The 27,911-nt window shown below is 40.1% G+C and overlaps 2 protein-coding genes across 2 annotated transcripts in view; both read left to right on the plus strand.

Moving 5' to 3' along the window:
- The first annotated feature begins 1,690 nt into the window (after positions 1-1,690).
- Positions 1,691-3,497, plus strand: LOC145330437 (uncharacterized). Its single transcript, XM_080175071.1, has 2 exons — positions 1,691-1,928; positions 1,978-3,497. The coding sequence occupies exons 1-2, from the start codon at positions 1,691-1,693 to the stop codon at positions 3,495-3,497; spliced, it is 1,758 nt and encodes a 585-aa protein (XP_080031197.1).
- Positions 3,498-6,483: 2,986 nt separating this feature from the next.
- The window catches only part of LOC145329412 (uncharacterized), a 35,339-nt gene continuing 13,911 nt past the window's right edge, over positions 6,484-27,911 (plus strand). The window contains exons 1-4 of the mRNA XM_080173521.1: positions 6,484-6,567; positions 7,072-7,134; positions 16,182-16,266; positions 18,905-18,953. Coding sequence (XP_080029647.1) covers positions 6,507-6,567; positions 7,072-7,134; positions 16,182-16,266; positions 18,905-18,953 — 258 coding nt within the window. The 5' untranslated portion in view covers positions 6,484-6,506. The remainder of the gene's footprint in view (positions 6,568-7,071; positions 7,135-16,181; positions 16,267-18,904; positions 18,954-27,911) is intronic.

The following is a 27,911-nucleotide window of genomic DNA, read 5'->3' on the forward strand; positions in this document are numbered from 1 at the left end:
GTTTAAAATGGACGTACGGAATTCTTGGTAATGATTATATAGTTGCTACGCTTTCTAAATCGTACCTAACTACTACAGGAATCACCATGCAAAGTTTGAAATCAATAGGACAATTCTAACATGCCTGAATTAACGCAAAAAGGTATCCGTTACGGACGGACGGACGTACGGACGGACTGACCCTAATTATAGAAAAAGCTTCGCTTTTAATTATAGAAAAGCTTCGCTTTTAAAAGAGAGAATATACAATGGATGTTGAACCCCTTATCAAGAAAAACAAAATTAGCCCTACAGCAGATCAAAATAACTGAACAAAAAGTTTAGAAACTGAGGGTTTATAAAACTCAACCAATGAGAGATTGTGTTTAACAAATTTTTGTTACTGTGAAAAATATCCTATTGAGGTTTATTTCTAATTTTACAGTTTATAGGTATTTCTCATTTTCAGATATTTTTAATCACAATATTTTGCTATTTTCTTTATTGGCTGCATCGCATAAAATTGTATGATAAACCTCCGTCAGAGAAAACTGAAATTGACTCCGTGGTCCTCTGAGAGGAGAGAGAGAGAGAGAGAGAAGATTTTTGTTTCCCTTCTTATTTATAGTTGTAATTAACCGTAGTTTTTTAGTGACCTTCCAGAGGTTAGGACTCTACCTCTAATTTATGTTGTTTTGTCATTTTACTGTTATTTATTTCCAAACAATTATACATTTTTTGCAGTTTGGTGCATTAAGATTGTTTTTATTTTTTATTTTATCCAAATTGTTAAAGTCGTTCTATCAATTTTTAAACTTTTTAGCTTTGAGAAAGAAATAGTAGCAACTCCAATTTTAACATATCATTTAGATACCGAATTTTGACGTGAATAAATTATCCGATTGTTTTTAGAACTTGTAATTGTGATTTCTAAGACTATCAGGTACAATATTATAAGCAAAGCTATTAAGATATTCAAACTGAAGGTTTTTTAATTGTTGCAAAAACTTGTTGCAACAATTACGTAAATACAGGATACTGTTTTCTTTGATTAAAATATTTTTCCTTAATGTCCTAGGAATCTTTGTTTAAACAATCAGATACATAGGATTCTAATACTATACAAAATGATTGTTAAAAAAGTTTATGAAAATAATTATTGACGTACGGACTTTCAACAATAATAGAGTGGTTGTTACTGTAGAGGGGTTTACGCCACCACAACCATCCGAGGAGACCATCACCGCGGGCAACATCTGCTACACCAAGCTCCAGAAGGAGCAGATGAATCATCACTATACTCAAGGATTCCATCACCTTTTTAATTTGTTCGACAACAAAGTATGCTAGCTGGAAGCTGCTTCTGCTATTGCTGTTTATTGCCGGTACTGAGCAAAACCCCGGACCTTACATCTGTCCATCTTGTTCAAGTCCCTGCACTCGTAGACATCCAGCAGTCCAATGTTCCCGCTGTTCATCCTGGTTTCACCTAAAATGTTCTCCCTTCAAAACCCTCAAAGAAAGACTTGGCAACAAAAATTGGATTGGCTCCTGTTGCCCTCCTATCCAAACTTCTTCACCCCCCCGTCCTGCCCCCCCTTCCCCTCCTCATCAACAACCACCCCCTCAACAACAACCCACCAGCGGTGAACAAGACTTCAACTTATGCCAAATCAACATCAATGGTATAAAAAGCAAAGCAACTGATCTAATGCACCTTTTAACAACAGAAGACATCCATGTTGCTATGGTGCAAGAGACCAAACTGACAGATAAATCTAGAGACCTCACAACACCTGGCTACACTCTGGTAAGAAAGGATCGTGTTAAGGACAAGGGGGGCGGCCTTGCCTTCCTGGTCAAGGACAATATCACCTTCCACACTAACCCGATCCCTGATCCCATCAAGAGAAATCCTAATGTGGAATACCAGAGCATAACCATACATGGTAAGGACAACCTAACCCTCAGAAACATCTACATTCCACCAATCTCTAGCTGTCAGGCTGGTCACAATCTCCCACTCCAGGACATCCTCTCCACCAACGGAAATGACAACATCATCACCGGTGGTGACTTCAACTGCCACCATGCTGACTGGCACTCCAATGGTCAACGAGGAACAAGACACCAGGGTCACCAGCCAGAGCCGCAGCTCACCTGACATCACCCTGGCCAGCCCTGCTATCTTACCCTACTCTTCCTGGAAAGTTGAATCCAGACTCAGCTCAGACCACCTGCCAATCATCATCAAAATTAAAGCCAACATCACCATCTCTGAAAAATCTGCAGACAAAGTTTACATTAACTTTGCCAAAGCTAACTGGTCTGGATTCAAAGAATACACTGAGACTAAGTTTTCCAAATTCCCCTACCCCACAAATTCCATCAAAGGGGAGAAGGCATTCAGGAAAATTATGAACCAAGCTGCCAAAAAGTTCATTCCCAAGGGCCGAATTAAAGACGTGCTCCATAACATCCCCACCAGCGCAGCCAACAAAATCAAAGAACGGGACGAACTTCGTGCCCGACAACCTGGTGATGCATGCCTGAATGACCTCAACAAAGAGATCAACAAGGAGATAAATGAACATCGCAAACAACAATGGCATGAACATCTTGATAAATGCGAACAAGAATCTCAAAAACTCTGGAAAACAATAAAAGGTATATGCCAGCCTTCCAAAACTGCCATAAACACTGCCCTTAAGTTTGATGGCAAAATAGTCTCAGAGAATGGGAAGATTGTCAACCTTCTCAATCGGCAATACACTCCACCAGCCTCTAAAAAACCAACCAAGCCCTTCAGACGTACCATCAGAAAAATCAAACAAAAGAGAGCTAATAAAGTGTACAGCTTCACAGATGCCCAGGTTAAGGAGGCCATCAAAGTCTCCAAGAGCTCCAAGTCCATAGGTCCAGATGGGATCTCCCCCATCATGCTCAAGCACCTTGGAAGCAATGGTATGGATTTTCTCGCCAAGCTTTTCAACACCACCATCAACACAGCCATCATTCCATCCATCTGGAAAACCGGGAAAATCATACCACTTCTTAAACCTGGTAAGCTGATTGACAAAGGTAAATCTTATCGGCCGATCTCACTTCTATGTCCAGCTGCCAAGATCCTGGAAAAACTCATTCTCCCAGAGGTCTCTGCAGCTGTTGACCTGCAGGATCATCAACACGGATTCAGGAAACACCACTCCACCGCCACGGCACTTCTAGAGGTACAACATCACATCGCCTCCAACCTGAACAGGAAGAAGCCCTCCCACCGTACTGTCCTGGTGGCCCTGGACCTGTCACCTGCCTTCGACACTGTTGACCACGAGGTTATTCTGAAAGATATCCTGCATCTCGAGCTGTCTGACACCCTGATTAAATTTCTTTGCAGCTACCTACGCGGCCGACAGCAATATACTGTTTTCCGCAACTGTAGAAGCAAATACAGGACTGTCAGACAAGGAGAACCACAAGGAGGAGTATTGTCACCCTCCTCTTCAACCTCTACATGAGCAGCCTCCCAACACCACCCGGGAACATCAAGCTAGTCTCCTATGCTGATGACTGCCAGGTACTCGACTCGGGACCCATAATAGAAGATATTTGCCATGAGATAAACCCCTACCTTAACCAACTAGCTGACTGGTTTAAGGAACGTAGTCTGGAAATCTCAGCTGAGAAATCCACTGCCACAGTCTTTGTAAATTTCAGCAATGAATGTGCTGAAATTCTCCCTATCACCATCAAGGGCAAGACTGTTCCCACTGTCAAGCATCCAAAGATTCTTGGTGTCACTTTTGACAACATGAACAACTTTGGGAAACATGCTGCCAACACCAAGCAAAAGATGTCACAAAGAACAAATGTTCTAAAATGCTTGGCAGGCACTACATGGGGTAAATCTAAAGAGATCATTGTAAATACTTACAAGGCCATAAGTAGATCAGTTGTCAACTATGCTGCGCCGGTATGGACGCCGTCTCTTAGCGATACTAATTGGAAAGAGCTCAATGTGGCACAAAATGCCGCTCTGAGAGTAGCCACTGGTTGTGTATTAATGTCTGCAACGACACATCTTAACCAGGAAACCAACATCCTACCTGTGAAAGAGCACAATGAGATGCTCACCAACCAGTTTCTACTCTCCATGCACAAACAAGATCATCCTAACCATCATCTCCTGACTGAACCAATTCAGCCCAGGAAAATTAAATCATCCATCATAGACAAACAACCAAATGTGCATAGGTATCTTAGAGACGGCGAGCCGGTTGAACGGAACTACAAGAAGAGACTGAAGAAGATACATGACGATGCTCACGCTGACTGTAGGAATAAATACCCTGTAAATAAAGTTTTTAACACTCGACCCCCTGCAATTAATGTAAAGGAAGAAAAAGGACTGCCAAGAATGACAAGAAGCAAATTAGCTCAGCTAAGATCAGGGTACAGCCCATTCCTACAATCATATTTAGCCAGAATTGACCAGAGAATTGACCCCAAATGTACAGATTGTAACCTCGAGGACCACACCACTGTACATGTTTTTAACTGCCCGACGAAACCTACTAGGTTAACCCCCATCAATCTATGGACGAAGCCTAAAAAATGTGCGGAATTCCTTGACATATTGTATGAAGAATCTAGCTCCTGATGGCTAACAACAACAACAATAATAGAGTAGCTACTAGCTCCTAATTGATCCTAACTGTTACAGGAAACCTCAAACAAAGCTTGCACTCTATAGGACAATTCTAACATGTGTAAAATAACGATAAGAGCTATTCATAATGTACGGACATATGAAAGTACTAACCCTAATTATAGGAAAGCTTCGATCCTAAAAAAGTATATTGTTTGTCCATAATTGAAATTTCCTGATAAATTTTGAAGAATCCATTAGTTTGAAACCAATCTCCCGAAAGTGCAAAAGTAAAATTGAATGCAGAGCAATTTGTCATTTTTTATTATTTTTATAGAGATTGTTTGAGAAGCAAAGTTTTTATTTCTGAAGGCAATCACTTCTCCCTGTTGTGTGATATTGAGCTTTGAGTGTAATCACTCCTACCTGTAACATGGTATTGAACTCTATAAAAGAACTTGAGATTGGACACTCAATGTTTTATTTAGTTATGACAAAGGGGGAGGTAGGTTGTGCTAAAATTCCGTAAAAGTGTGAGTTTTAAGGATTAAAAACAGTAGTAGAACGATAATACTCACTAAACATGTGTATTTCTTATGGAATAGAACGATAGACAAAACATTTTATATATTTATATTTAGTGAATATTATCGTTCTACTACTGTTTTTAAACCTTAAAACTCATATCTTTACGTAATTTTAGCAAAACCTTCCTTCCCCTTTGTGGTTGACTTTCCCTCCCACTTTTTAAAACTAAGAGAGGGATTAGATTTATCTTATGATTAACCCCTACGGAGGTTTATCCTACAGGGCCGATATATGCGGTGCCCTAACTCAGCAGGGTTACCTTGAGCCCAATTTAACCTAACATAACCCAATCTAAAGTAATAAAAAACCATAGGAAACAAATAACTTTTTTTAAATACTGAAATTAAAATTGGAGGGTTGACTTCACCCTTCCCGCTAGTTGACTTTTTTTAGTAGCGAAGCTACTCTATAATTCGCTTTGTCCGTCCGTCCGTCCGTCCGTCCGTCCGTCAGTCCGTCAGTCCGTCAGTCCGTCAGTCCGTAACGCTATGGGGGAAATGGGATTTACTCAGCCCCTATAAAAGATAGAAAGCTGAAATTTTTTGACAACATTCCCATCATTAAGGAGCACAATTAACAATAAAACATCAAAGGCGGTCGGACGGCTTTTTAGCAGGTTTTAGGCTATTTTTTATTTTCCACATTTTTCCTCATATCTTTGGTGTTTATGGTCCGATTTTCAAAATTTTTTCAGTTAGATATATCAAAATTAAATTTTCCGTTGTTTAGAGACCCAACAATGACGGTCAGACTGCCTTTTTGCAGGTTTTTGGCTATTTTTATATTTTTTACATTTTCCCCCATATCTTTGGTGTTTATGGTCCGATTTTCAAACTTTTTTCAGTTAAAGATATCAAAATTAAATTTCACATCGTTTGAAGAAAACAACAATGACGGTCAGACTGCCTTTTTGCAGGTTTTTGGCTATTTATATATTTTTTACATTTTCCCCCATATCTTTGGTGTTTATGGACCGATTTTCAAAATTTTTTCAGTTAAAGATATAAAAATTAAATTTCCGGTCATTTGAAGAAATCAACAATGACGGTCAGACTGCCTTTTTGCAGGTTTTTGGCTATTTTTATATTTTTTACATTTTCCCCCATATCTTTGGTGTTTATTAATCGATTTTCAAAATTTTTTCAGTTAAAGATATCAAAATTAAATATTCCGTCATTTGAAAAAAACAACAATGACCGTCAGTCCCATTCACGAAATTTTGTGCTTCGCTACTTATGGATGTTGTCATCCTTGTTTATATATATTTTAGAAATGAAATGAGTGACTCCTAATGGATTTAATTCAACTAGTGATATCAATATTTATTTTTACAAATATTCAACTTATGCCAGGTAGTATAATGGATATAGAATACATGGATATTGTAAAAAAGATTCTCGCATACACTGATAACTTGTTTCATGTTGGCTAATATAACGATGACCCCAATCCACCCTCTTTACCATATCCCCTCATGTCCATCTGGAGGAACGAACTGATTAATAAATGATTACCATATTAGCAACCTAAATTGAGAAATTTCCCCACTGATAATATCTTCGCATTCTATATCCATTTAGTTACTAATTGTTACAAGAATGATTATGTCCAGCGTAGTAGTTTTAAAGGTGCTTTCCCTTAAATTGCATATTGAACAAAAATAGCATAATTTGTTAATGAATAAAATACAAGATTTGGATTAGTTAATGCCTAACCCCTCTAGAGAGCCCTAACCCTTCAAGTCTATACCTGAAATGCCCCTTGGGGCTAAAAAACTGGTTTTAATCTTTTTTTGTATTTTAATATCTGCGGAAGACTGTCTATGATGCGCTGCGAAAACAACTATTCTTTTTTAGATTGTGGTTTAGTTGCCTCAGCAAAAATCTTATCATTATGGGTGCCTGAAGTTATTAAAAATGGTAAAAAACTTTTAATAAATCTGTGTAAATTAGTTTTTAGTAGCAAAGATACTCTAAAAGAATTCACTTTCACATATGACTTTCCTTTTTCATACATATTTCATTTTTTTAAAATGTATATACTAGCGGCCACGCCCCTAGAGGTGCACCTGATTGAAGGGACTTTAGAAACCTATAAGATGCTTCACTGTAAGGAAGAACCATATATCGGTTTAGTGGCTAGCGAGATCCTTCGCTACAGAGAGAGAGAGAGACATACAGACAACAAATACCATGCTAATTTTGCAAAGGGATTTCTCTATATGAAACTTTGATGTAAAGAAAAATAATATCATTCCAAGTGTGATAGAGATCTTTTAGTACAGACATCAAGCCTCTTTTATATAATTATTATGCACCTGTTTTTCAACCTCCGGATTATATAATTATTAGAACTTTGAATAAATTTAATATACCTATCGCTTTTCCTCAAAATGTCTAACAATCTCCCATCACCCCTTATTATTTTTTTTTACATAATTTAAAAATAAAGGGTGGTTGTTTTTTCCTTGAGGACTAACCCCTGAGTGAGTTCCATAATCCTGCGTGATTAAACATTACCTAACTTAACTTGAACTAAAGTAATACATAAACGAACGAAAAACTACACCCCCCCCCCTCCCCCTACTAATTTTAATTTCTTCAAATTAAATAAGGGAGGATTATGAGCCCGATCTGACACTTTGAGAGAAACTGCCTTATACCTTAATAATGTGACGTGTATGACATTTAAACTTGATTGATAAATTAATTCAGAAAGTTAGGATTAAATTTGATAGGGCACAAGCACACCGATATGAAACAAGTAATATCTGCGTCTATAAATATCAGGGATATCTAGGGATAAGATGATTAAAAATGAATTGATAAGCCAATTAACCCACTTTGTAAATGAATATTGTATTATAAAGACATTTTTCTCCTTTAAATCGTACTAGCGTCTACGTCCCTAGAGGCCTCTAGGCGAACGTATAATGTTTTATCTATGTTAAGATCAGGTGTTTGCAAAAAATACCCGCTAGACGGCATTTTAAATTTTTTTTTAATTTCCAATTTCTATTGGGAGGCTGGTGGTACCCACCCACAATATAGCTATCACTAGTCGCCGGAAGGAAAAAGCAGTTTTTTGAAACAGGCTCTCTGAGATTATTACAGATTCTTATATATACATATATAGACTGATGAAAAATGCAAAAAACGAAATCAAAAGCGTTCCTTCTTGGGAGAAAATCCGGGAAAAAGATTTTAGCTATTTTTAACCTAAAATTCACATTAGCAAGCTTACAAAAATATACAGACATTTTAAACATGTCATTGCTCAGCACATAGAAGTGATAGAAAAATACTATGCATACCATTGGAAAGCTTATAACCTCAAGTTTTCATATTGGTATATAACGTTTTTGTACTATTAACAGTTTTGAGCTATCCTCTGAAGTATGCACAAGTTTTGAAAATGCAGTTTTTTCCTTGAATTTTAAGTTTAATACTTGTTACACAAACCTTTTAAAAATTAATATTTTATATAGATATATTTGTATATTTTAGGTACTTTGGGTACTTTCAATTTTTGCTTAATTAAAAATTGTCTTTGAAATTTGTATAGTTTGTAGTAAGAACCAAGGAGGGAGGGGGAAAATTTATACACTTATAGGCAATGAAATTCAGTATAAAATTTTGCCCTGGATGTTTTTGGGCTTGTTGTTATAGCTAATAATTCTTTTTGCAAAATCTCTTATATGATTAAATATATCAGTAAACCTAATGTTTGGTATTTTCCTTCAAGGGGTTAGTGGGGTAAAACTGCACCTAAAATTACTAAAACTTTAAGTTCTGGGCTTATTTTTAGAGATATCAAGCTGATTTTATTAAAGTATACTTTTTTGCAAAGTAGCCATTTTTTGGCATTTTGGCACTTTCCTCCTTGGGGCTAGTGGGGTAGAACACTCCCCAAAACACTAAAACTTAAGCCTTTAAGGCTTGAGCTTATTCAAAGAGATATCAATCGGATTTTTTCACATAATTGAGCTAAGTAGCAATTAAAGATTTCATTTTTACACTTTCTTTCTAGGGGGTAGTGGGGTGAAAGACCCCCCATTAATTAAGTTTTAAGATCCAAAGGGGGGAGGGGGGAGTTATATACTTTTAGAATTTACAAAACTTTGCTCTAGATGTTTGGGCTTGTTGTTATAGTTATCAACCTGATTATTTTTGTAAAATCTCTTATATCCTATTATATAAAGCAGTAAGCTATTTTTGTCTGTAGCAAAGGATCTCTGTAACCGCTGGACAAATATGGTCCTTCTATACAGTGAAGCTTCTCATAGGTTCTGGTTTTTTAGGGGGCGGGTGTTATAACTCACTAGCACCAAGGAGGAAAGTACCAAATGAAATCTTTAGTGACTGCTTAGCTTGATTATGTAAAAAAAGTTTACACTAGCCCATAGAAGGAAAGTGCCAAAATTCAATTTTCAAAGATTTGCTGGCAGATTATATCATATAAGAGATTTTACAAAAAGAATCAGGTTAATGACAACAAGCCCAAAAACAATCAAGGCAAAATATTATACTAAATTTCATTGCCTATAAGTATATAAACTATGCACATTTCAAAGAAAATTTTTAATTAAGATAAAATTGTAAATACCCAAAGTACCTAGAATATACAAATATCTATAATAAAAAGTAGCTTGATGTCTGTCTGTCTGTCTTGTCTGTCCGTCCCTTAAGATCTCGGTAACCACTGAACCGATCGGATTCTACTCTTCAGGGTATATACCTAATGGTCCTGTGGTGGTTTTTAGCTTATTTTTTAAACATTACCTCATAGGCCAAAGCCCCTAGAGGCTAGGGGGGAAGCCGCTAGTATCTATATAAAATAATTATATTACTCTAGGTGCTAAGCAATAAGATTTAAGGTTTGTGTAACAAGTATAAAACTTAAAATTCAAGAAAAAACTGCATTTTTAAAACTTGTGTATACTTTAGAGGATAGCTCCAAAACTGTTAATAGTACAAAAACGTTATATACTAATATGAAAACTAGAGGTTATAAACTTTCCAATGGTATGCATAGTATTTTTCTATCACTTCTATGTGCTGAGCAATGACATGTTTAAAATGTGTGTATATTTTTTACAGGCTTGCCAATGTGAATTTTAGGTTAAAAATAGCTAAAATCTTTTTCCCGGATTTTCTCCCAAGAAGGAACGCTTTTGATTTCGTTTTTTGCATTTTTCATTAGTCTATATATGTATATATCAGAATCTGTAATAATCTCAGAGAGCCTGTTTCAAAAAACTGCTTTTTCCTTCCTGCGACTAGTGCTATAAACCTTCCCAGGACCTATGAGAGACTACCCTGTAAAGGAGAACCATAACGGTTCAGCGGTTAGCGAGATCCTTCGGTACAAACAAACAAACAAACAAATATGTAGATATCATGTAAATTTATTATAAGGATATATCTATTAATATCAAATGCTATTATGTGAAGTTTTAAAGTTTTTTTTTGTCTGAAGGTTAAGAATTCAATAACTACTGAAACGATTGAATTTTTTATGTTAAGGAAGCTTTACTAGCCCAGGAAAGGTTTAAGGCTATTTTTAAACCCTTCCCGTCCCTTTTAAGGCAAAGCCCCTAATTGATAGGGGAGCAGCCTTTAATTGTAAGTAAAAAAAGATGTTTGGTAAGCGTTTTTTATTCTTTTATTTTTCCCGTTTTTGTTATTTTGTTCCGATTCATTCAATATATGAATACGAGTTCTTTCTTACTTTACAGATTATATATAAAAATAGAAATTAATTTTTAAGTAGATTTGGTAAACAGTTTTACAATCTTATCCTAAACTTTTAAAATTTTACTTTAAAAATTTTAAATAGTCTATGATTCATTTGTTTTACATTTGAGTAATCCTATTGATTTAAAAACCCAGCGAAACTGTGAGATGATTCTGAAAAAGTATACTATAGGAAGTGTAGCGACTCTATAATTGTCAGTAAGTCCTTTTAAAACACATGTGTTCAAATTTATTTAATTAGGCACTTTACATTGACTAAACTGTTAACTTAATATATAGATTATAGATATTGATTCTTTGAGGGATTGTAATAAATTGTTGGAACAGCATACATTGTAATTGGCAAATAGTAAATTGTATACTGGTCTATCATTGATCATTTGTATTGTATGACGTCATTTTTATTGGACACTATACGCTGTTTCCATGCTAAGAAGAAAGCAAGCCTAGTAAATTTTATAGGATTTTGCGTTATTTTTCTCAACAAAAGTTGTTACTTTTAAGTAACTAAGCTACTCTATTATTCGAAATGCCCGTCCGTCTGTCCGTCCGTCTGAGACAAAGTGGGGGAAACGTGATTTTCTCGGCTCCTATAGAAGATAGACAGCTGAAATTTTTAGTGAAGATTCTTATAACATATGTCCATCTATTCTATATATTGTTTTGTCCATCTGTCTGTTATTTGGGGTGCTAGATCGATTCCTAGATTTTCATGTTTTCGTGATTTTCTCAACTCCTTCTAAGATAATGGGCTGAAATTTTCAGGGATTGCTTAAATTTCCATTCTACATATTTTTATCAAGTTTCATTACGATTTTTCTATTAATTGGGGTGCTAGATCGATTCCTAGATTTGTAGATTTTCTATGGTTTTTTCGATTCCTATTCCGGATTTGCGGCTGAGATTTTTAGGGATTGAATATTCTCATATTCTACATATTTATATCAAGTTTCATTAAGATTTGTCTATTAATTGCGGTGCTAGATCGATTCCTAGATTTTGTAATTTTCGTGATTTTAAGGTTGCATGATTTTTAAGGTTTCCTGATTTCCTTATTTTTTTTAGATTAATGTGTATTGCATGACACTGCTTTATAGTAATTTTTCCCGATATCCATTCATAATTTTTGATCTTCGCTACTTATGGATGTTGTCATCCTTGTTTAAGTGTTGTTATCCTTGTAAATATCTTTTTAGCTACTCTTATTTTCTTTCTAAATACTACATTTCTTTTTATTAGTAGCGAAGCTACTCTATAATTCGAAATGTCTGTCTGTCTGTCCGTCTGTCCGTCTGTCCGTCCGTCTGAGACAAAGTGGGGGAAACGTGATTTTCTCGGCTCCTATAAAAGATAGACAGCTGAAATATTTAGTGAAGATTCTTATAACATATGCCCATCTAATCTATACATTGTTTTGTCCAACCGTCTGTCAATTGGGGTGCTAGATCGATTCCTACATTTTCATGTTTTTCTAATTTTCTCAACTCCTTTTTAAGATATTGGGCTGAAATTTTCAGGGATTGCTTAAATTTACATTTTACATATTTTCCTTAAGTTTTATTACGATTTTTTTTATTAATAGGGGTGCTAGATCGATTCCTAGATTTTTAGGTTTTCTATTGTTTTCTCAATTCCTATTCAAAATTTACGGCTGAAATTATCAGGGATTGAATATGCTAATAGTCTACATATTTCCATCAAGTTTCATTAAGATTTGTTTATATATTGTGGTGCTAGATCGATTCCTAGATTTTTAATTTTTCGTGATTTAAAGGTTGCGTGATTTTGAAGTTTTCGTCATTTCCCTATTTCATCAAATATATAGGATGACACTGGTATATGGTAAATATATTCATAATATACATTCATAATTTCTGAGCTTCGCTACTTATGGATGCTGTCATCCTTGTTGTTACGTAAATTCTTCATTGATTTTCCTAATACCTTGATTAAGTATTTTTTATCCTTTTTACATTTATTGGTGTTTTCACATAAAGTGCCTTTCGAGCACTGAATCCCCAATTATGTTCAAATTTAAAAAGAGGTGTGGGTTAGTGTGTTTTCCTATAACTAACCCTTGCGGGGCTACCTATTTCTCAGTATATCCTTACTTGACCTAAATAAACATACAAGCAAATTAAAAAGTACAGCAACACCCCCTTATTATTAAACTTATGTTAAAATTATGGGTGTGGGTAGGAGCTCAACATGGCAATTTGAGGGGAAATCGCCTGTAAAGTTTATATAGTAAAGCGGAAAAACCACGTATCCAAAAAAATATTCCTATTCATTAATTGAAGAAAGAAATGCAATTGAACTAATATATCTAAATCATGTTTAATAAGATTAAAATGCTCTTGTTTGTTTATGTAGAAAATTTATTCAGAGTTGAGTTTCTGCGTGTGCAATCATTCCCGCTAATGCAATATCAATAATGACAATAGCACAAAATGAAAATACCACCCAAATTTGAAAAGCGTTTTATATTTGTATTGTGATGCAAAACGAGATTTTTCATAAAAAAACGACTACTTTATTTAAGGAACTCAATTTTTTTCTTTATGGGGGGGGGTGTTAGTTAAGGATTGGAAATTTTGTTTGGTTGTGGAGGAGGGGCCGGGGGAGGGGGGGCTAAAATAGGTAATAAACCTCCTTTTTTTCTTAATTTAAAAATGCAACCATAGTAACATTCAAGATTTCTTAAACATTACGTATGTTTATGAATTAGAATTTCTAAAGACTCAACAAGTAATATAAAACTTTCATTTAATTTTCATTGGGCTGTACAAACTTTTCAACCAATAATTTTGATCTAAATTCTATTTATCATATATTTAGGTGCACACATAAATTTTATCGTTCATCGTCTTATTCCTTAAGATCCCCGGAGTTTTGTGATTGTAATAATCTTTGACATATTTATTTATATCGCTTTATGCAGTAATGATGCCACGATTTTCTGAGTTTTGCGATTCTAAATTTGCGATGGTTTTAATGCGACAGTTATGGCACTCCAAGTTTGTATGCAAATAATATTTACAGAGTAATATTAATTCATTCATTGTCATCCATTTTAATTTCATCCCATTCCATTTAATTAATTTAGAAATAAAAAATATTCCTATAAATAAACTGATTTTGACAGAACAGAACATAATATTCTGAAAAAATCACAAAATTTGTATTTGTTGTAGGATTTAAATGATACTTTATAGGATTAATCAGGGCTCGGTAGCCGCGGGTAAGCCTACTGTTAGCTTTAGGAAAATCAACCTTTATAGTTTTTGAATTCAGATAGAAGTCTAGACCTGACCCAAATAAGGAAATTCCTTTTTTCAAAAAGTTTCAAAGCATTCAAACTTTAGGCTTAGTCGAGCTGACGATGGATAGTTGCCGTGTCCTGGAATTAATTTCATTATTGTTGGCCCATTTTCTACAAAACCAAACTTTGTTTTAAAAACATGGTTTAGAACCACTTCATATTGAATTTGTGTCCCCGTAAAAGAGAAGACACAAGAAGCTAAGATCTAAAATAGAATTTTAGACATCTATCTTTATAAACAGCCAAGAAAATCAATACTGTAACAGGAGATTCTAAACCACTTCAAAGTCCAATTGACAAAAAGGCGGATAAAGTTAGTTGTTTATTAGTCTGCCAGTGCCTGCGCTTATTTCATCTGATAAGGGGGAGAGATCGGCAGAAAATAGCACAAAAAAAAACACTACCAATCCTTGAATCTAAAAAAATAGCATAAAACCATCCCATGACCTATATAAAGTTTCCCTTGAATGGGAAAGCCAATCGGTTTAGTAGTTATCGATATCTTTAGTTACAAAAAAAACTTACTACTTAATAAAACAGTATAGCTGTATACAGACGTGTTTACATATATCTGTTGCGGAGCCAGAGCCGGGAGCCGTGGAGCCGCCATATTTTGCTGGAGCCGGAGCCGTAATTTTCGTTAAAAAACGGCTCCGGCTCTGGATTAGATAAATAAAGAGATTGTTTATAAATTATATTTGGGTTACTCTGTTTTGTCATGTGCAAATGCCCCTATTAAGTTTTTAAAAGTCCATTTCTATCAAAAATTGAACTTTTAAAACCTTCAAAAGTCAAAAATAGACGTGGGAAAACAATATGTCGAGTTTTTTCTTGATTTGAGGTCGGAGCCGGAGCCGCACCAAAATCAAACGGCCCCGCAACGCTGCTGGCAAGGATGTAAAATATGGGGGAAGGCTGATCTAGTCATCAGATTTTAAGCTAGGGTGGGTGTTAGGATTGGCACCCCCCTCCAGCACGCCACTGAAGAGCCAGTATACCTGTCATATTTTAATGCATAGACCTGTCTTAAACTTTATGACAACTTTGCAAAATATTTTTTATTTATTTGCAACAGCTACATTTTCTTGCATTTAATTTTTATAATATGTTTTAAATTAATTCAATTTTATTTCAATAATTTTTAAGTTATTTTATAGAATAGAAAGGATTTTTTTCCATTATGGCTTGGAAACCAATTTATTTCCGCTGAATTAGAACCGGTTCTTGCCCATACTCAAAAATCATGTGCTGAATTTTATTTCATAACATATATTTCTTCGGGGCCTACAAAAATCGAATTAATATTTTTAGTTTTATTTTATTATCCACGAAAAGCTGCGAATATATATTTAGATGTGATATTTAACTGTTAACCATGTTAAATTTGTTTATGGTCAATTAGTCAATAAATTGCATAATAAATACGTCATAACTGCTTATAGTAAAATAGTCGATGTTTAAAATCCTATTTAAATAATGGCTGGTCGATAATGTGTTAGCTAAGGCAATTTTATTCGATTAATGATACAATGTGAAAAATATATTATATCTGTTTCAGAGATCTTATTTGTGGGTAGTAAATACTGGAGGTGCCTAGTCGAGCTTGGAAATAAATTGAAAATAGAGAGGGGGGGGGGGGTCGTTTATTACTTTGGGTCATAAATATTGCTTACTGGTTAGCCCTGGAGGGCTAGGGTACTACAGGTATAGGCCCACAGGGGTTAAGCATGGAAAAAACTACCACCCCTCTTATTTCAATTTATTTTAAAAGGGAGGGGGTTCATTGCGTCAAAGTCACTTTGATGGCAAACACCGAAATACTTAACCTATGATAATTATTATTATTCCTAAATTAATAATATATCTGTTCTAGAGATCTTATTTGTAGGTAGTGCAGAGGGGGCAATACTTGACTGTGATTATTCATATTCTCAAATTGAGACCCAGAGCCTAGAAATCAAATGGTATTTCAGGTAATTATAATTTTTTGAAAACATCTCTGGTGTGAAGCTTCTATAAAATTAAGAACTCAATTGGTTAAATGGTTAGCAAGATCTAAAGCGTACATACATAATCACATACTAATCTTTGATATGTTAATGTCTAAAAATATAGATTTTTAGTTCCTTCGTGATAGTACACAGCATTGGGTTGATTAAAATTTGATGAATCAATTCAATATATACTTCTGTAGAAAATAAAAAAAAAATATGTACATCCTATTTCTATTTACCCCAGTAAAGAAAACAGACAGTTAAATAAAATAAAAACTTCCCTTGGATTCTGGAACTTTTAAAATCATTTCTTAAAACAACTATATGTAGCGAAGCACAAAAAATCATTAATGGACAAACGGACAAATTAGACTCTAAAGCAAATATTCAGTGTTTATATATTTACAAAAAAAATAACAAAACAATTGGTGTGCAGAGGGTTTTGTCAGGGGGTGCCGAAAAAAACACCCGAGAATTTTGACACCCACTTTATAAATTTTGAATCCTTTTAAACCAAAATCCAGAGGGGGTTGTATATTCCTGTCAAGGGGGTTTTGAAAAGTGTAGTGGGTGGACAGGTAGTAGACACTTGTGAATCTACCACCCCTTACTTTTACTAGGGTGGTTTATACTTCCAATTTTGCACGCCTTTTGAATCTATTTTAACTAGCATCCAACTATATACCAAACTTATATTCGAGGCAGGTGTGTCTTATTTGTAAAATGAAATAGATGTTTGCTCCTGAATGATTATTCTATTTTAGAATGGAATTTCCTTTTCCTTTGAACTTCCAAACTACATATATTAGTATGTTATGTCATACAAAGGTCCAATCTTTTATGATTGAAAGTATAGAGGCAAATTATTACATAACTTTTTATAATATTATTATAATTAGGCACTGTGGCATGCGATAAGGGGGGTGTAGGGTGGTTGTAAACAACCTCCTTAAAATTTGGAAGGCCTGTCTTCATCTTTTTCCATCCCTCTAATGGTTCCACGCCCCCGGTAAATCGCTGTGTACGCCACTGATTACTTTCTCTACAAATTAGGCATATACTTAATTTACTTTCTCTACAAATTAGGCATATACTTAATTTACTTTCTCTACAAATTAGGCATATACTTAATTTACTTTCTCTACAAATTGGATAACCCAATATTTGCTTTTCAGGGAAGCATCAAATATGCCCTGAGAAGGTTTTAGTCTAATTTCCTTAGATACAATTAATAGAAAAGGTTGGAGATCATAATAAACTTTATAAAATTTTAGATTATTGCTTTATGAATAAAGCTAAGTGCGAAGGATAATTCAAACTGGATATTTGTATTTAAGCAAAATATCTATTCCTAAAATCTATTGCATAGAACAAATTGAATAAATCTAATTTCTGATTTGCAGCAAATTGAAATAAATTTATATTTGTTTTTTTTCCACAATGCAATGGTTTGTCACAATTGTAGCAAAACTAATATAAAGGTGTTTGTATAAATATACATGTATGTCCATCTGTAATGCTGGGTTTTTTCGATTTTTATTTTCACCACCTCTCTTCCCTTTTAGTAATTGTATTTTTTTATAGGGGGGGGGGGGGTTGTCCTATTCCCCCAACTTAATAGCGTAAAAACACCACAGGACCAGTATCTACATTACCTGAAGATTAAAGCCGAAGATTACCGAAATGTTTAGCTCTAGACAGATAGACGGACGGACAGAAATCTTACTACTTTGTATTATAGATTGGATTAAACATATTTAGTTACTAAATATACTTTTTTACCTTATTCTTATATACATACAAAGCATAGACAATTCATTAAATAGAATGATTTATCATATTTTATTGAAAATCTGTATCTAGATATTTTCTTATCAGACAAATGTAAGGAAACCTTTGATTTATATTCAGGCAAAATTCGTCCAGAGATTTAAATATGAATATGAATATGAAAAAAATGTTTTGGATCTACTGCAGTTCACGGTAAAATATTGCTGGTCAGCAATATTTCCAAGCACTGTTTTAAGCGGCATAAGAAGGCCTACAAATAATCTGGAATAGCCATAAATCAATAATGCATAATTATCTCGCAGTGCAGAGAAATGCGCGAAAAATACCTATTTTATGCGTTTTTTCTTCAGTGAAGCTTTCCCTGTGCATAATTGGATCTTGGCTATTCCAGATTATTTGTAGGCCTTCTTATGCCGCTTAAAATGGTGTGCGGGTATGATCTGTACGTTCAGCCGTTTGGCAGCTAGCAGCCTTTAAAATTCATAGATTTTTGAAAATATTGCTTACCAGCAATATTTTACCGTGAACTGCAGTAGATCCAAAGTTTTTAAAGACAATTAGTAGAAATATATAGCAAAAGTTATCGTGTAAACAACAAATAGATTGTATTTTCATGTTATTTTCATATTTCTTAAATATCATAAAAATTACTGTTATTTTTGTAGATTTTTTCAGAATATACAATATAAATACAGAAAGCTGCCTATGATAGAGGGGATAATTTTGCCTCACTAAAATTTTAGTGAGGTGAACGGATTTTAGTGAGACAAAAGTTTTTTTTAAGAGTTCACCTCTTGTTTTATCAATCTATCTTTTATTTATTTAGGCATGATCCGTCCCCAATATATCAATGGATACCTCCAGACAAGCCCCAGGTATAGTAAACATGATCCGTCCCCAATATATCAATGGATACCTCCAGACAAACCCCAGGTATAGTAATCAAAATAATCTATTTATTTTAATCTCTAAAACAATTTTTTTTCTATGTCTGTCAGTCCGTCGGGTTTTAGCAGTTTGGACTTAGCTTCTTGTGAAATCACTGCTTATATTGTTTGGATGTAAGACTTTTTTCCTATAGGTTTGATTAAATTACAATAAAAAATTGTTAATGTTTGCATTTTTAGACAAAGCCCAATCTGTACTACTTTTGCACCACTTTTGATTTTTGTGACGTCATGAAATGAGGGAGATAAGAGGAGAAGTAGGAAAGAAAACCCCTAAAAAAGAAATGGAGAATATGACGTCAAAAGTGGTGCAAAAGTTGTACTGATTGGGCTTCGTACATTTTTACATTTTTTGCAATTCTCCTCCCCCTCCCCCTTAAATTCATAGATAGTCTTTAAGGGAGAGATTAATTTACCGTCCATTGTCCTTTCCGTAAATACCCATAATTTGGAGGGGATTTGATATTTTATTTAAATTTTTTTTGGTTAAAAATCTCGAATTTTATCTTTTTAAGAACCCAACTTGGAATTTTAAACTGTTAGAAAATTTGATTATCTGGTCAAATTAATTTTCTTTCCTGTCCAGTCAAACTTTATTTTCAATGGTATTTTTCTCTGATTGCTTTTTGGAACACACACTCTTCTTTATTTTAACAAGGATGACAACATCCAGAATTAGCAATCCACAAAAAAATCTTAGATGGGAATACGGACAAGATGATTTTAAGCAGCGCTCAGCAACCACGCGTCAGCTGTGATTAGGCCTATAATTTAAATCTGTTTGGAAGCTTTGTCAATATTTTGAAATGAAGAAAGATATTTGGTTTAGGTTCAGACTTCCAGGTGAATTTGAAAAAAGAAAAAAGGTTGCTTTCCATGTTGCTTTCATGCGGATGATGCGCGGCTGCCGAGCGCTGATTTAAAGAGCTGATAAAATTATTAAGAGAAAAATCCCGAAACCTTTCACATGTATTTACATATTTTGTAGCATGACTTCCAGATCCCGACGGCCCAATAAAATTATTTAAGGCTTATTTGTACAGGGAATCTTTAAAATAATATTAGCCGTCTATCTTCAATGACACCCATGAAAATCTTCTCCCCATTGCATTACTAACAAACGAACGGACAGACAAGGTGAATTATGGCTTCCCTACTAAAAAAATATTTAAACACTTATGAGATTTTAACTTAAACTAATCAAAAGAAGCATATTTTTTTTCAAATGGGTCGGATTATGTTCTTCATTAACGATTAGAGGGATGTTGTCTTTTTCCACAATCAATGCAAAGATACTTTCATTCTTATTAACCATAAAATAATATGAAAGTTTGAATTTTCATTTTTATTTTTATTTAACTGGACGTTATTTTAAAAGTAAAGTAATCTACATGCAATAAAATTTTCACGCAATTGAATCTAAATGCAGCCAAAACACTACAACGAAATATTTTTTAATTGCTAAATCAGAAAAATATTAATATGTTATTATTGTGGATTGTCAAAATTAGGGACGTGCCTGAGGGTAGAACATAGGGCAGTTTTAGCGCCTCAGTTTTGGATGTATAACACGCCTTATTTCCTTGTATTTATGTATTTGTTATTTTTTTACCTATTATACCCCTTCCCCCTCCATGTGAACGAACTGTTTATATCAGAAAGTTTACTTTACTCCCCCAAAGGTTTTTATGGAAAGGGGGTGGAATATTCGCTTTACCCCTAGAAAAATTATGTGCACGTGTTTATGTGGTAAGCCGAACGTTTCAGCTCACAGGGTTGCGAGTTCGAGTCCAACGAGCCTTAGCCTTGAATTATTCTACCAAAACAAACTAGCAGGATTTAGTCATACAGAAATTATATATTTAACTGAATAATATTTACAATGAATGTTTACTATATATATACAACAGATTATAACAATGGTTAGGTTTGAAGGGGGTGTGGGACGCAAGGGCTTAGCTCCCGGCGGTAGACAGGCTGTGGGGGCAGCTGTGGTAAAAGGGGAGGCAGCGCCTCCCGGTTGTATAATCGCGTGAGGGGCGCGTGATAGCTGCGTGTTTGAGTCCCTCCCCACATTTAGGCAGGCCAGTTTGACCGCTGGATAGCGGGGTCAACATCGGTCATGAGATGAATGGTGATATAATAAGATTAGTGCAGAGGGTTTGTTATGATAAGTCACAGCGTAGCAATTCTGTAAACTGCCTGTCCGTCTGGTTGTCGTATTACCACAACCTCCCCTTCAAGGGTTGCGGGGCTCTCGAGCCACCAGGCCTTGAACCTGGGGATACGACAACCTATGTCTGCGCAGGACAGGCTCTTCCTGGGGCACAGCTCGGTGGAGGACAGCTCGGGCTACACAGGCTCCGCGGGACACTCGCTGCTCTGTCTGGCTGTGGTTGGATATCAGCATTGTCAACTCCTGGTTGGCTTCCAGCCGTGGGTTGGCGACGGCCAAGCCCCGTCGCTGGAAATTTTGCCTCGTCTGCAGGACTAACTCTGCCTCAGCGGGTAGCTGGACACGGAGGCCTAGGCTAACTCTGGTGGTTCCCAAGGGGGGAATGACGATGGAGGAAGGCGCATAAAGTTCCATGGGGGCGCCTGCTTGATCCAGGTTGCTTGGCCTCCTAGCTCCTACCCGGATGGGGATGGCTGTCATCAACAGGGGGCACATCGCTTCAGCTTCGTCCTCTGGGGCTGTCTCTTCCATCGCAGTGGCCGCTTCTCCTCCTACAGGCTCGCTGCTGGCCGGCAGGTTCTCCATGTCCGTATCAGGATTCCAGATGGCATCTCTGGGTGGCTCTGGAGCTGGCGGTGGCGGCGGTGGTTCGTTGGGTTGGTCCTGCAGGTTCTCTTCTATTGGGTCACGATCCTGGCCGCTAGGCTGTGGGGCGGCTGCGGCTGGCTGGTACACTGGGAACTGTCCTGGGTCACCAGCTGGTGGCGCCGCAGCTCCGACCGGCAGCTCGGTGGCATCCTCGTCGCCGTCCAGGTTGCCTTGTATGTCTGTTGGAATCTGGTGGGCAGTCACATCTCCAGTGTATTTGCGCAGTCGGCCTACATGCGCGGTGACTTCCGAGATCCTGGCGGTTGGAGAGGCAGGTTTGATGACATAATGGACGTCTGTAGCTTGCCGCACTACCTTCCAGGGGCCAGTCCATCTCTTGGTAATCTTGGCTGCCTTCCCTGGCACCAGGCGGGGGGCCAGGTACCAGACCAAGTCTCCAACCTCGTACTTGGCCGTGCCTTCGTAGGCTGCCGCGCTCCTCCGGATGGTTCCCTCCTCTCGCTGCTGGATGGCGTCATACACTGCATGGTAGCGTTGCAGGAGAGCTTGGACGTTGGCTGGAACCGAGGCATATTCTGTGTCAGGCAGTCGGAGCACCATGTCCACCGGAAGTTTGGCCTCTCTCCCAAAGTAGGCCAGGAACGGGGTCACGCCGGTGGATCTGCAGGCCTTGGTGTTGTAGGCGAAGGCAATGGCAGGCAAGTGTGGCTCCCAGTTGTTGTCGTCTCTGTCTAGGAACAGACGCATGCTTGTGTTGAGCGTCCGATGGAACCTTTCCACTCGGTTGGACTGCGGGTTGTAGGGTGGTGGATGTGTCAGGCCAATCTCAAGCTTGGAGGCCAGCTCCTTGAATACCTGGCTGGTGAACTCCATCCTGTTGTCGGAGTGGATCTTCAGGGGGCATCCGAACGTGGCCAGGTGGCGGTGCAGCAGGGCTTCAGCCACCGTGAGGGTGCGCTTGTTGGGGATGGCGTAGAGGCTGACAAACCGGCTGAACCCGTCTTGACAGGTGAGGATATAGCGGTTTCCAGCTGGGGTCTCTGGCAGCGGCCCCACCAGGTCAATAAACAGGACTTGCTGTGGATACCCCTGGCGGGAGGGCACATGTATTCCTAGCTTCAGCCTTTCCTTGGTAACCTTCTGGACACACTCAGGACAAGTCTGAACCATCAGGCGGACGTCACGGGACAGGTTGGGCCACCAGAAATGCATGGCGACGCGGGCGATAGTAGCGTCCATTCCAAAGTGCCCGGCCATGGGGGTTCCATGGGCTAAAAAGAACGCGTCCTGCTGGAGGGCCGAAGGCAGCAGGTATCTTGTTCTTTCCCCTGTCAGGGTCTGGTCAGTGGTGGTGAGGCAGCCATGCTCGTCAAGTCCCAGGGCTGTGAAGCGGCTGGCGTACTGCTGCTCGTCTCGTTCCTTGCCACGCAGCTCAGCCTTAGTTGGGGCTCTGCCATCAGCCACCCACTGGCGGACACGGAGCAGGAGAGGGTCCTGTGTCTGGGTTTCCAATACTCTAGCCGGGTCCAGTCGTGCGGCAGGGGGCCGGCTAGCTGCGGACTCCCCTAGCTGGCAAAGGTTGTGGATGTACTCAGCCTGCTCTGCTAATTCTTCGGCGGTAGCTGTCGGCATGTTGGCGTCCTCCCGGCGGCTGAGGGCGTCGGCGTTGGTGTTCTGGGTGCCAGGATGGTGGCAGACAGTGAAATCTAGGGCCGCTAGCTCCTCCTGCCAGCGGGCCACCATCCCTGTGGATGTGTTCAGCGACTTCATCTGTAGCAAGGCTGAGGAATCAGTGTTGATCTGGAAGCTGCGGTAGGACAAGATGCCGTGAAATTTCCGGATTCCATACATAATGGCGGCCATCTCTCCCTTCCAGGACGGGTAGCGAGTCTCGGGGTCGGTTGTCTTGCGCCCCACGGCGGCAATCAGCCTCTCCTTGCCGTCCTGGCATTGACTCAGAATGGCAGAGATGGCGCGGCTGCTGAAGTCTGTGGTGAGCTGGAATACCGCCGGCAAGTCAAACCTGGGCGGCGCTCGGATGGGGGCTTGGCGGAACTTGTCCTTGAGCTGTAGCAGCTGGGCTTCCATCTCAGGCGTCCAGGCTAGGGTCTTGGCCGTCTTCTGCCGATTCATCTCGTAGGTGAGGTCGGCATACTCTGGGATGAACAGGCGGTAGTATCCAAAGAACCCCAGAAGCGCCAGCAAATCCTTGGGGGTGCTGGGGGCCGGCCAGTCCAGGATACGGTCAATATAATCCTCTTGCATGGCTATCCCCTCACGGCTGAGGGTGTGGCCCAGATAATCCACCTTGGCTCGAAACAGCTTGGTCTTAGCTGGCTTGAGGCGGATTCCTCCCCTGCGGTGGGCTTCCAAGACCTCCCGGAGCCTAGCCAGGTGGGCCCAGGTATCCTGGTGGAAGGTCAGGACGTCGTCAAGATATGACTGGAGGTTGGCTGTGCCTAGTGGATTTAGGACCCCTGCAATAAATCTGGAGTAGACAGACGGTGCCGTAGCAAGGCCAAAGGGCATCCTTTTCCATTGATACAAGCCCCTGGGGGTGGTGAAGGCGGTGCAGGGCCGGCTGTCCTCAGACACACGGATGGTGTAGTACGCGGCCACCGCGTCTAGGGCACTGTAGACGCGGTGTCCTCCAGCTCGTTCTACCAACTGCTGGATCCTGGGCAAAGGGTAGCTATCCAGTTCCAGGCACTTGTTGAGGGCTCTGTAGTCGACGGCCCAGCGGGTGCTCCCGTCCTTCTTCTTGATGGGCACCAGGGGGCTGCTCCAGGCGGAGTCTGAAGGCTCTATGACCCCCTCTTGTAGCCAGGTGTCCAGTTGTTTCTCCAGCTCAGCCTCCTGCCGCGGGTTCAGATCCCTAAATCTCTGGCGGATCGGCTGGGTCCCAGGTTTGAGGCGCAGCTGCAGCTCTACTACGTCCGTGCAGCCGGGGGTAGAGTTGGAGAAGACGTCCCTGTATTCTGATAACAGGGTCCAAACCTCCTTTTTGAGCAAGGGGTCCTTGCGCAGGAACTCGTTGTCTTCCATCTCAAGGGCCTCCCACAGCTCATGCATATCTGGGGGCTCAACAGGCTCTTGGAACGAGTGGAGACGAGGGGGAGGCTTATCAGAAACCTCTAAAATGTCAGGCTTGACTAGCTCCCCAGCCACTGGGAGGCCAGCGTCCAGCAGGAGGGGCGTCTCCCCTTCATTTACCACCAGCACTCGAAACACACTGGCGGAGCCAGGCCTGTGGGCATACAGGCCTTCTGGGATGACAAGATCCTCCCCAAACCTCTGTTCTGGGGCAGCTAGTTGGATGGCATCCTTGGTACGGTGTCCTACTAATTCAACAGGGACAGCCATGACACCGCGGCCAGGCAAGACCACCCGCTTGGCCGTGCGGAGTTGGGGTGGCTGGCCGTCAGTTGGAGTGACAGCGCTTAGCCTATACGTGGCTGGTGCGGGGTCAGCTTTGGCTCCGGGACCCACCGGCCGCGACTTGACGGGCTCGGCCTCGGGAGGGGCTGACGTGTCGGAGCCAGGTGTGGCTCCGAGGGCGTCCGGCCACGATTTGACGGGCTCGGTGCTGAGAGAGGCCGGGGCGCTGGGACCAGCCTGGGCTCCGTGGGCGTCCGGCCGCGACTTGACAGGCTCGGCGCTAGGAGAGGCTGAGGCAGCGGAGCCATGCGTGGCTCCGGAGGCGGCCGGCCACGACTTGACGGGCACGGCGCCGGGAGAGGCTGATTCCTGGGAGTTGAGTGTGGCTCCGGGTGCATCAGACCGCGACTTGACGGGTCTGGACTCGGACTTGGCTGGCTGAATGGATGGGGGTCCCAGGTAGAGGGGGCCAGGTGGACACGGCTGGCCGTTGATAAAGGTGTCGGCGGAGAAGATTGGTTCTGGAGGGCTGGCAATCTCAGGGAACGTTGTTGGCAGGTTCTCCAGCGGCACCTTGGGCACTGGGGGCAACCCCATGGCTAGCAGGTTGGTCCCCCTATGGGCGTTGAGTGCAGTATCCACCCAGTGCGTGCCTTTCTCGACCACACGCGGCTGTTCTGGCAGTGGGCCTGGCAGCGGCCCCTCGTAACTCAACTCTCTCGGCTGTCTCCCGGTCGATGGGGACGCCACGGAGTGGGATGAACTCCCCACGCACCCACAAGCAAGGGGGTTGCATGTCGAAACAGAGCCTAGTTCCGAACTCCTTGAGAAAATACCCTCCTAGGTTCAGAGGGTGTGAGAGATTCCGTACCACAGTCACGTGGTACAGATGGAGTATAAGGGTGTGTGAGACTGCCATATATAATTCTTTCAATTTTCCTATTACCTGGAGGGGCTGGCCTTCCTCGTTAGCAGTCAGGATTTGGGTGTTGTCTGGAATCAACATGCGTTGCACGCCCATTGCGTGCATGAGGTGTTCAGAAATTACAGCAGACCCTGGTACACGGTTGCCAGAATCGACCATGGCATCAACCTGTACATGCTGGGCAGGGTCAGGAGTGGGAAACCTCACCCTGATATGGCAGGGGAAGTGGAGGTCCTGCCCTTGAGACAAGGGGGCCTCCCGTTCGGCTGGGGTTGGCAGAAACTTCGGTGGTGGCCGAACCGCAGCTATGGTGTTATCGCTTACCATGGTGGCTTAGACTGTAGCTTCGAATCACTAGAGCTTTTCAATTATCACTGGGTCAACAATTTTATATTTCTTTTTATCACTTGGTTGACATTTATACACACTTATGTGTTGTTATCACTAGGAGCTCTAGGTGTGATTCTGGAAGCACTGGCAGCAGGGAATGTCCGTCCTGCAAGGTTCAGAGGGGTGACGGCGGCAGGGAATGTCCCGTCCTACAGCGCCGCTGGTTCGAATCCCGAAAGATGGCGGCAGGGAATGGCCCGTCCTACAGCGCCTCGGGTTCGAATCCTGGAAGGCAGCGGCAGGGAATGTCCCGTCCTGCCGTGCCTGTGGCTCAAATTCTGCTTTCCGTCGCAGTGGTAGGCCTTACTTGTGTGCTGAAGCTTCGCAGCCACACATTGCCTTCTCAAGGAGACCAGCACCCAGCTGTCTGTCTCGTAGGTTTGGCCTGGGTGTCCTGGGGCTTGTCCCAGCTACACTTGCCAATTTAGACTCAGTTCTGTAGCCGTTTGAGCTAAATTATCCGATTACCGTGGCTGCGCACCTAGCGCTACTCCTACACGGCACGGAAAAAGCGTCTTAACTGGCGCTTTTAGCAGGCTAAATCTGCTTGCCGTAGGCCAAAGGCCCACATATTGCGTTCAAAATGATGGAAATTCGACCTAAAAAGGCCGTCTCACGGGTCAGTTGGCTTCTCAGTTGGCGGCTGATTGTCCCCTTACTTGCCAAAGGGTCCAATCAGAGGTAGAATAGGCTAATTTCTGTAAGGCTTGATTGAAACACGCTGACACCAAGATGTGGTAAGCCGAACGTTTCAGCTCACAGGGTTGCGAGTTCGAGTCCAACGAGCCTTAGCCTTGAATTATTCTACCAAAACAAACTAGCAGGATTTAGTCATACAGAAATTATATATTTAACTGAATAATATTTACAATGAATGTTTACTATATATATACAACAGATTATAACAATGGTTAGGTTTGAAGGGGGTGTGGGACGCAAGGGCTTAGCTCCCGGCGGTAGACAGGCTGTGGGGGCAGCTGTGGTAAAAGGGGAGGCAGCGCCTCCCGGTTGTATAATCGCGTGAGGGGCGCGTGATAGCTGCGTGTTTGAGCCCCTCCCCACATTTAGGCAGGCCAGTTTGACCGCTGGATAGCGGGGTCAACATTGGTCATGAGATGAATGGTGATATAATAAGATTAGTGCAGAGGGTTTGTTATGATAAGTCACAGCGTAGCAATTCTGTAAACTGCCTGTCCGTCTGGTTGTCGTATTACCACATTTATACAATATAAGTATAATTTTTTTTTGCAAAGAACACGCAATAAATAATAATCTTATAAAAGCATATTAGTAGTAAACCTACTCTATAACTGTTTGTTTCAGTCTGTCATGATAGGCTGGAGATATTTTTATTTTAATTGGATATTAGTTATTTATTGCATCGTAATATAGACAGATTTCCGCGGAT

The sequence above is a fragment of the Acartia tonsa genome, chromosome 10, assembly GCF_053477335.1.
Source record: "Acartia tonsa isolate MP-2025a chromosome 10, ASM5347733v1, whole genome shotgun sequence".
Classification (NCBI taxonomy): domain Eukaryota; kingdom Metazoa; phylum Arthropoda; class Copepoda; order Calanoida; family Acartiidae; genus Acartia; species Acartia tonsa.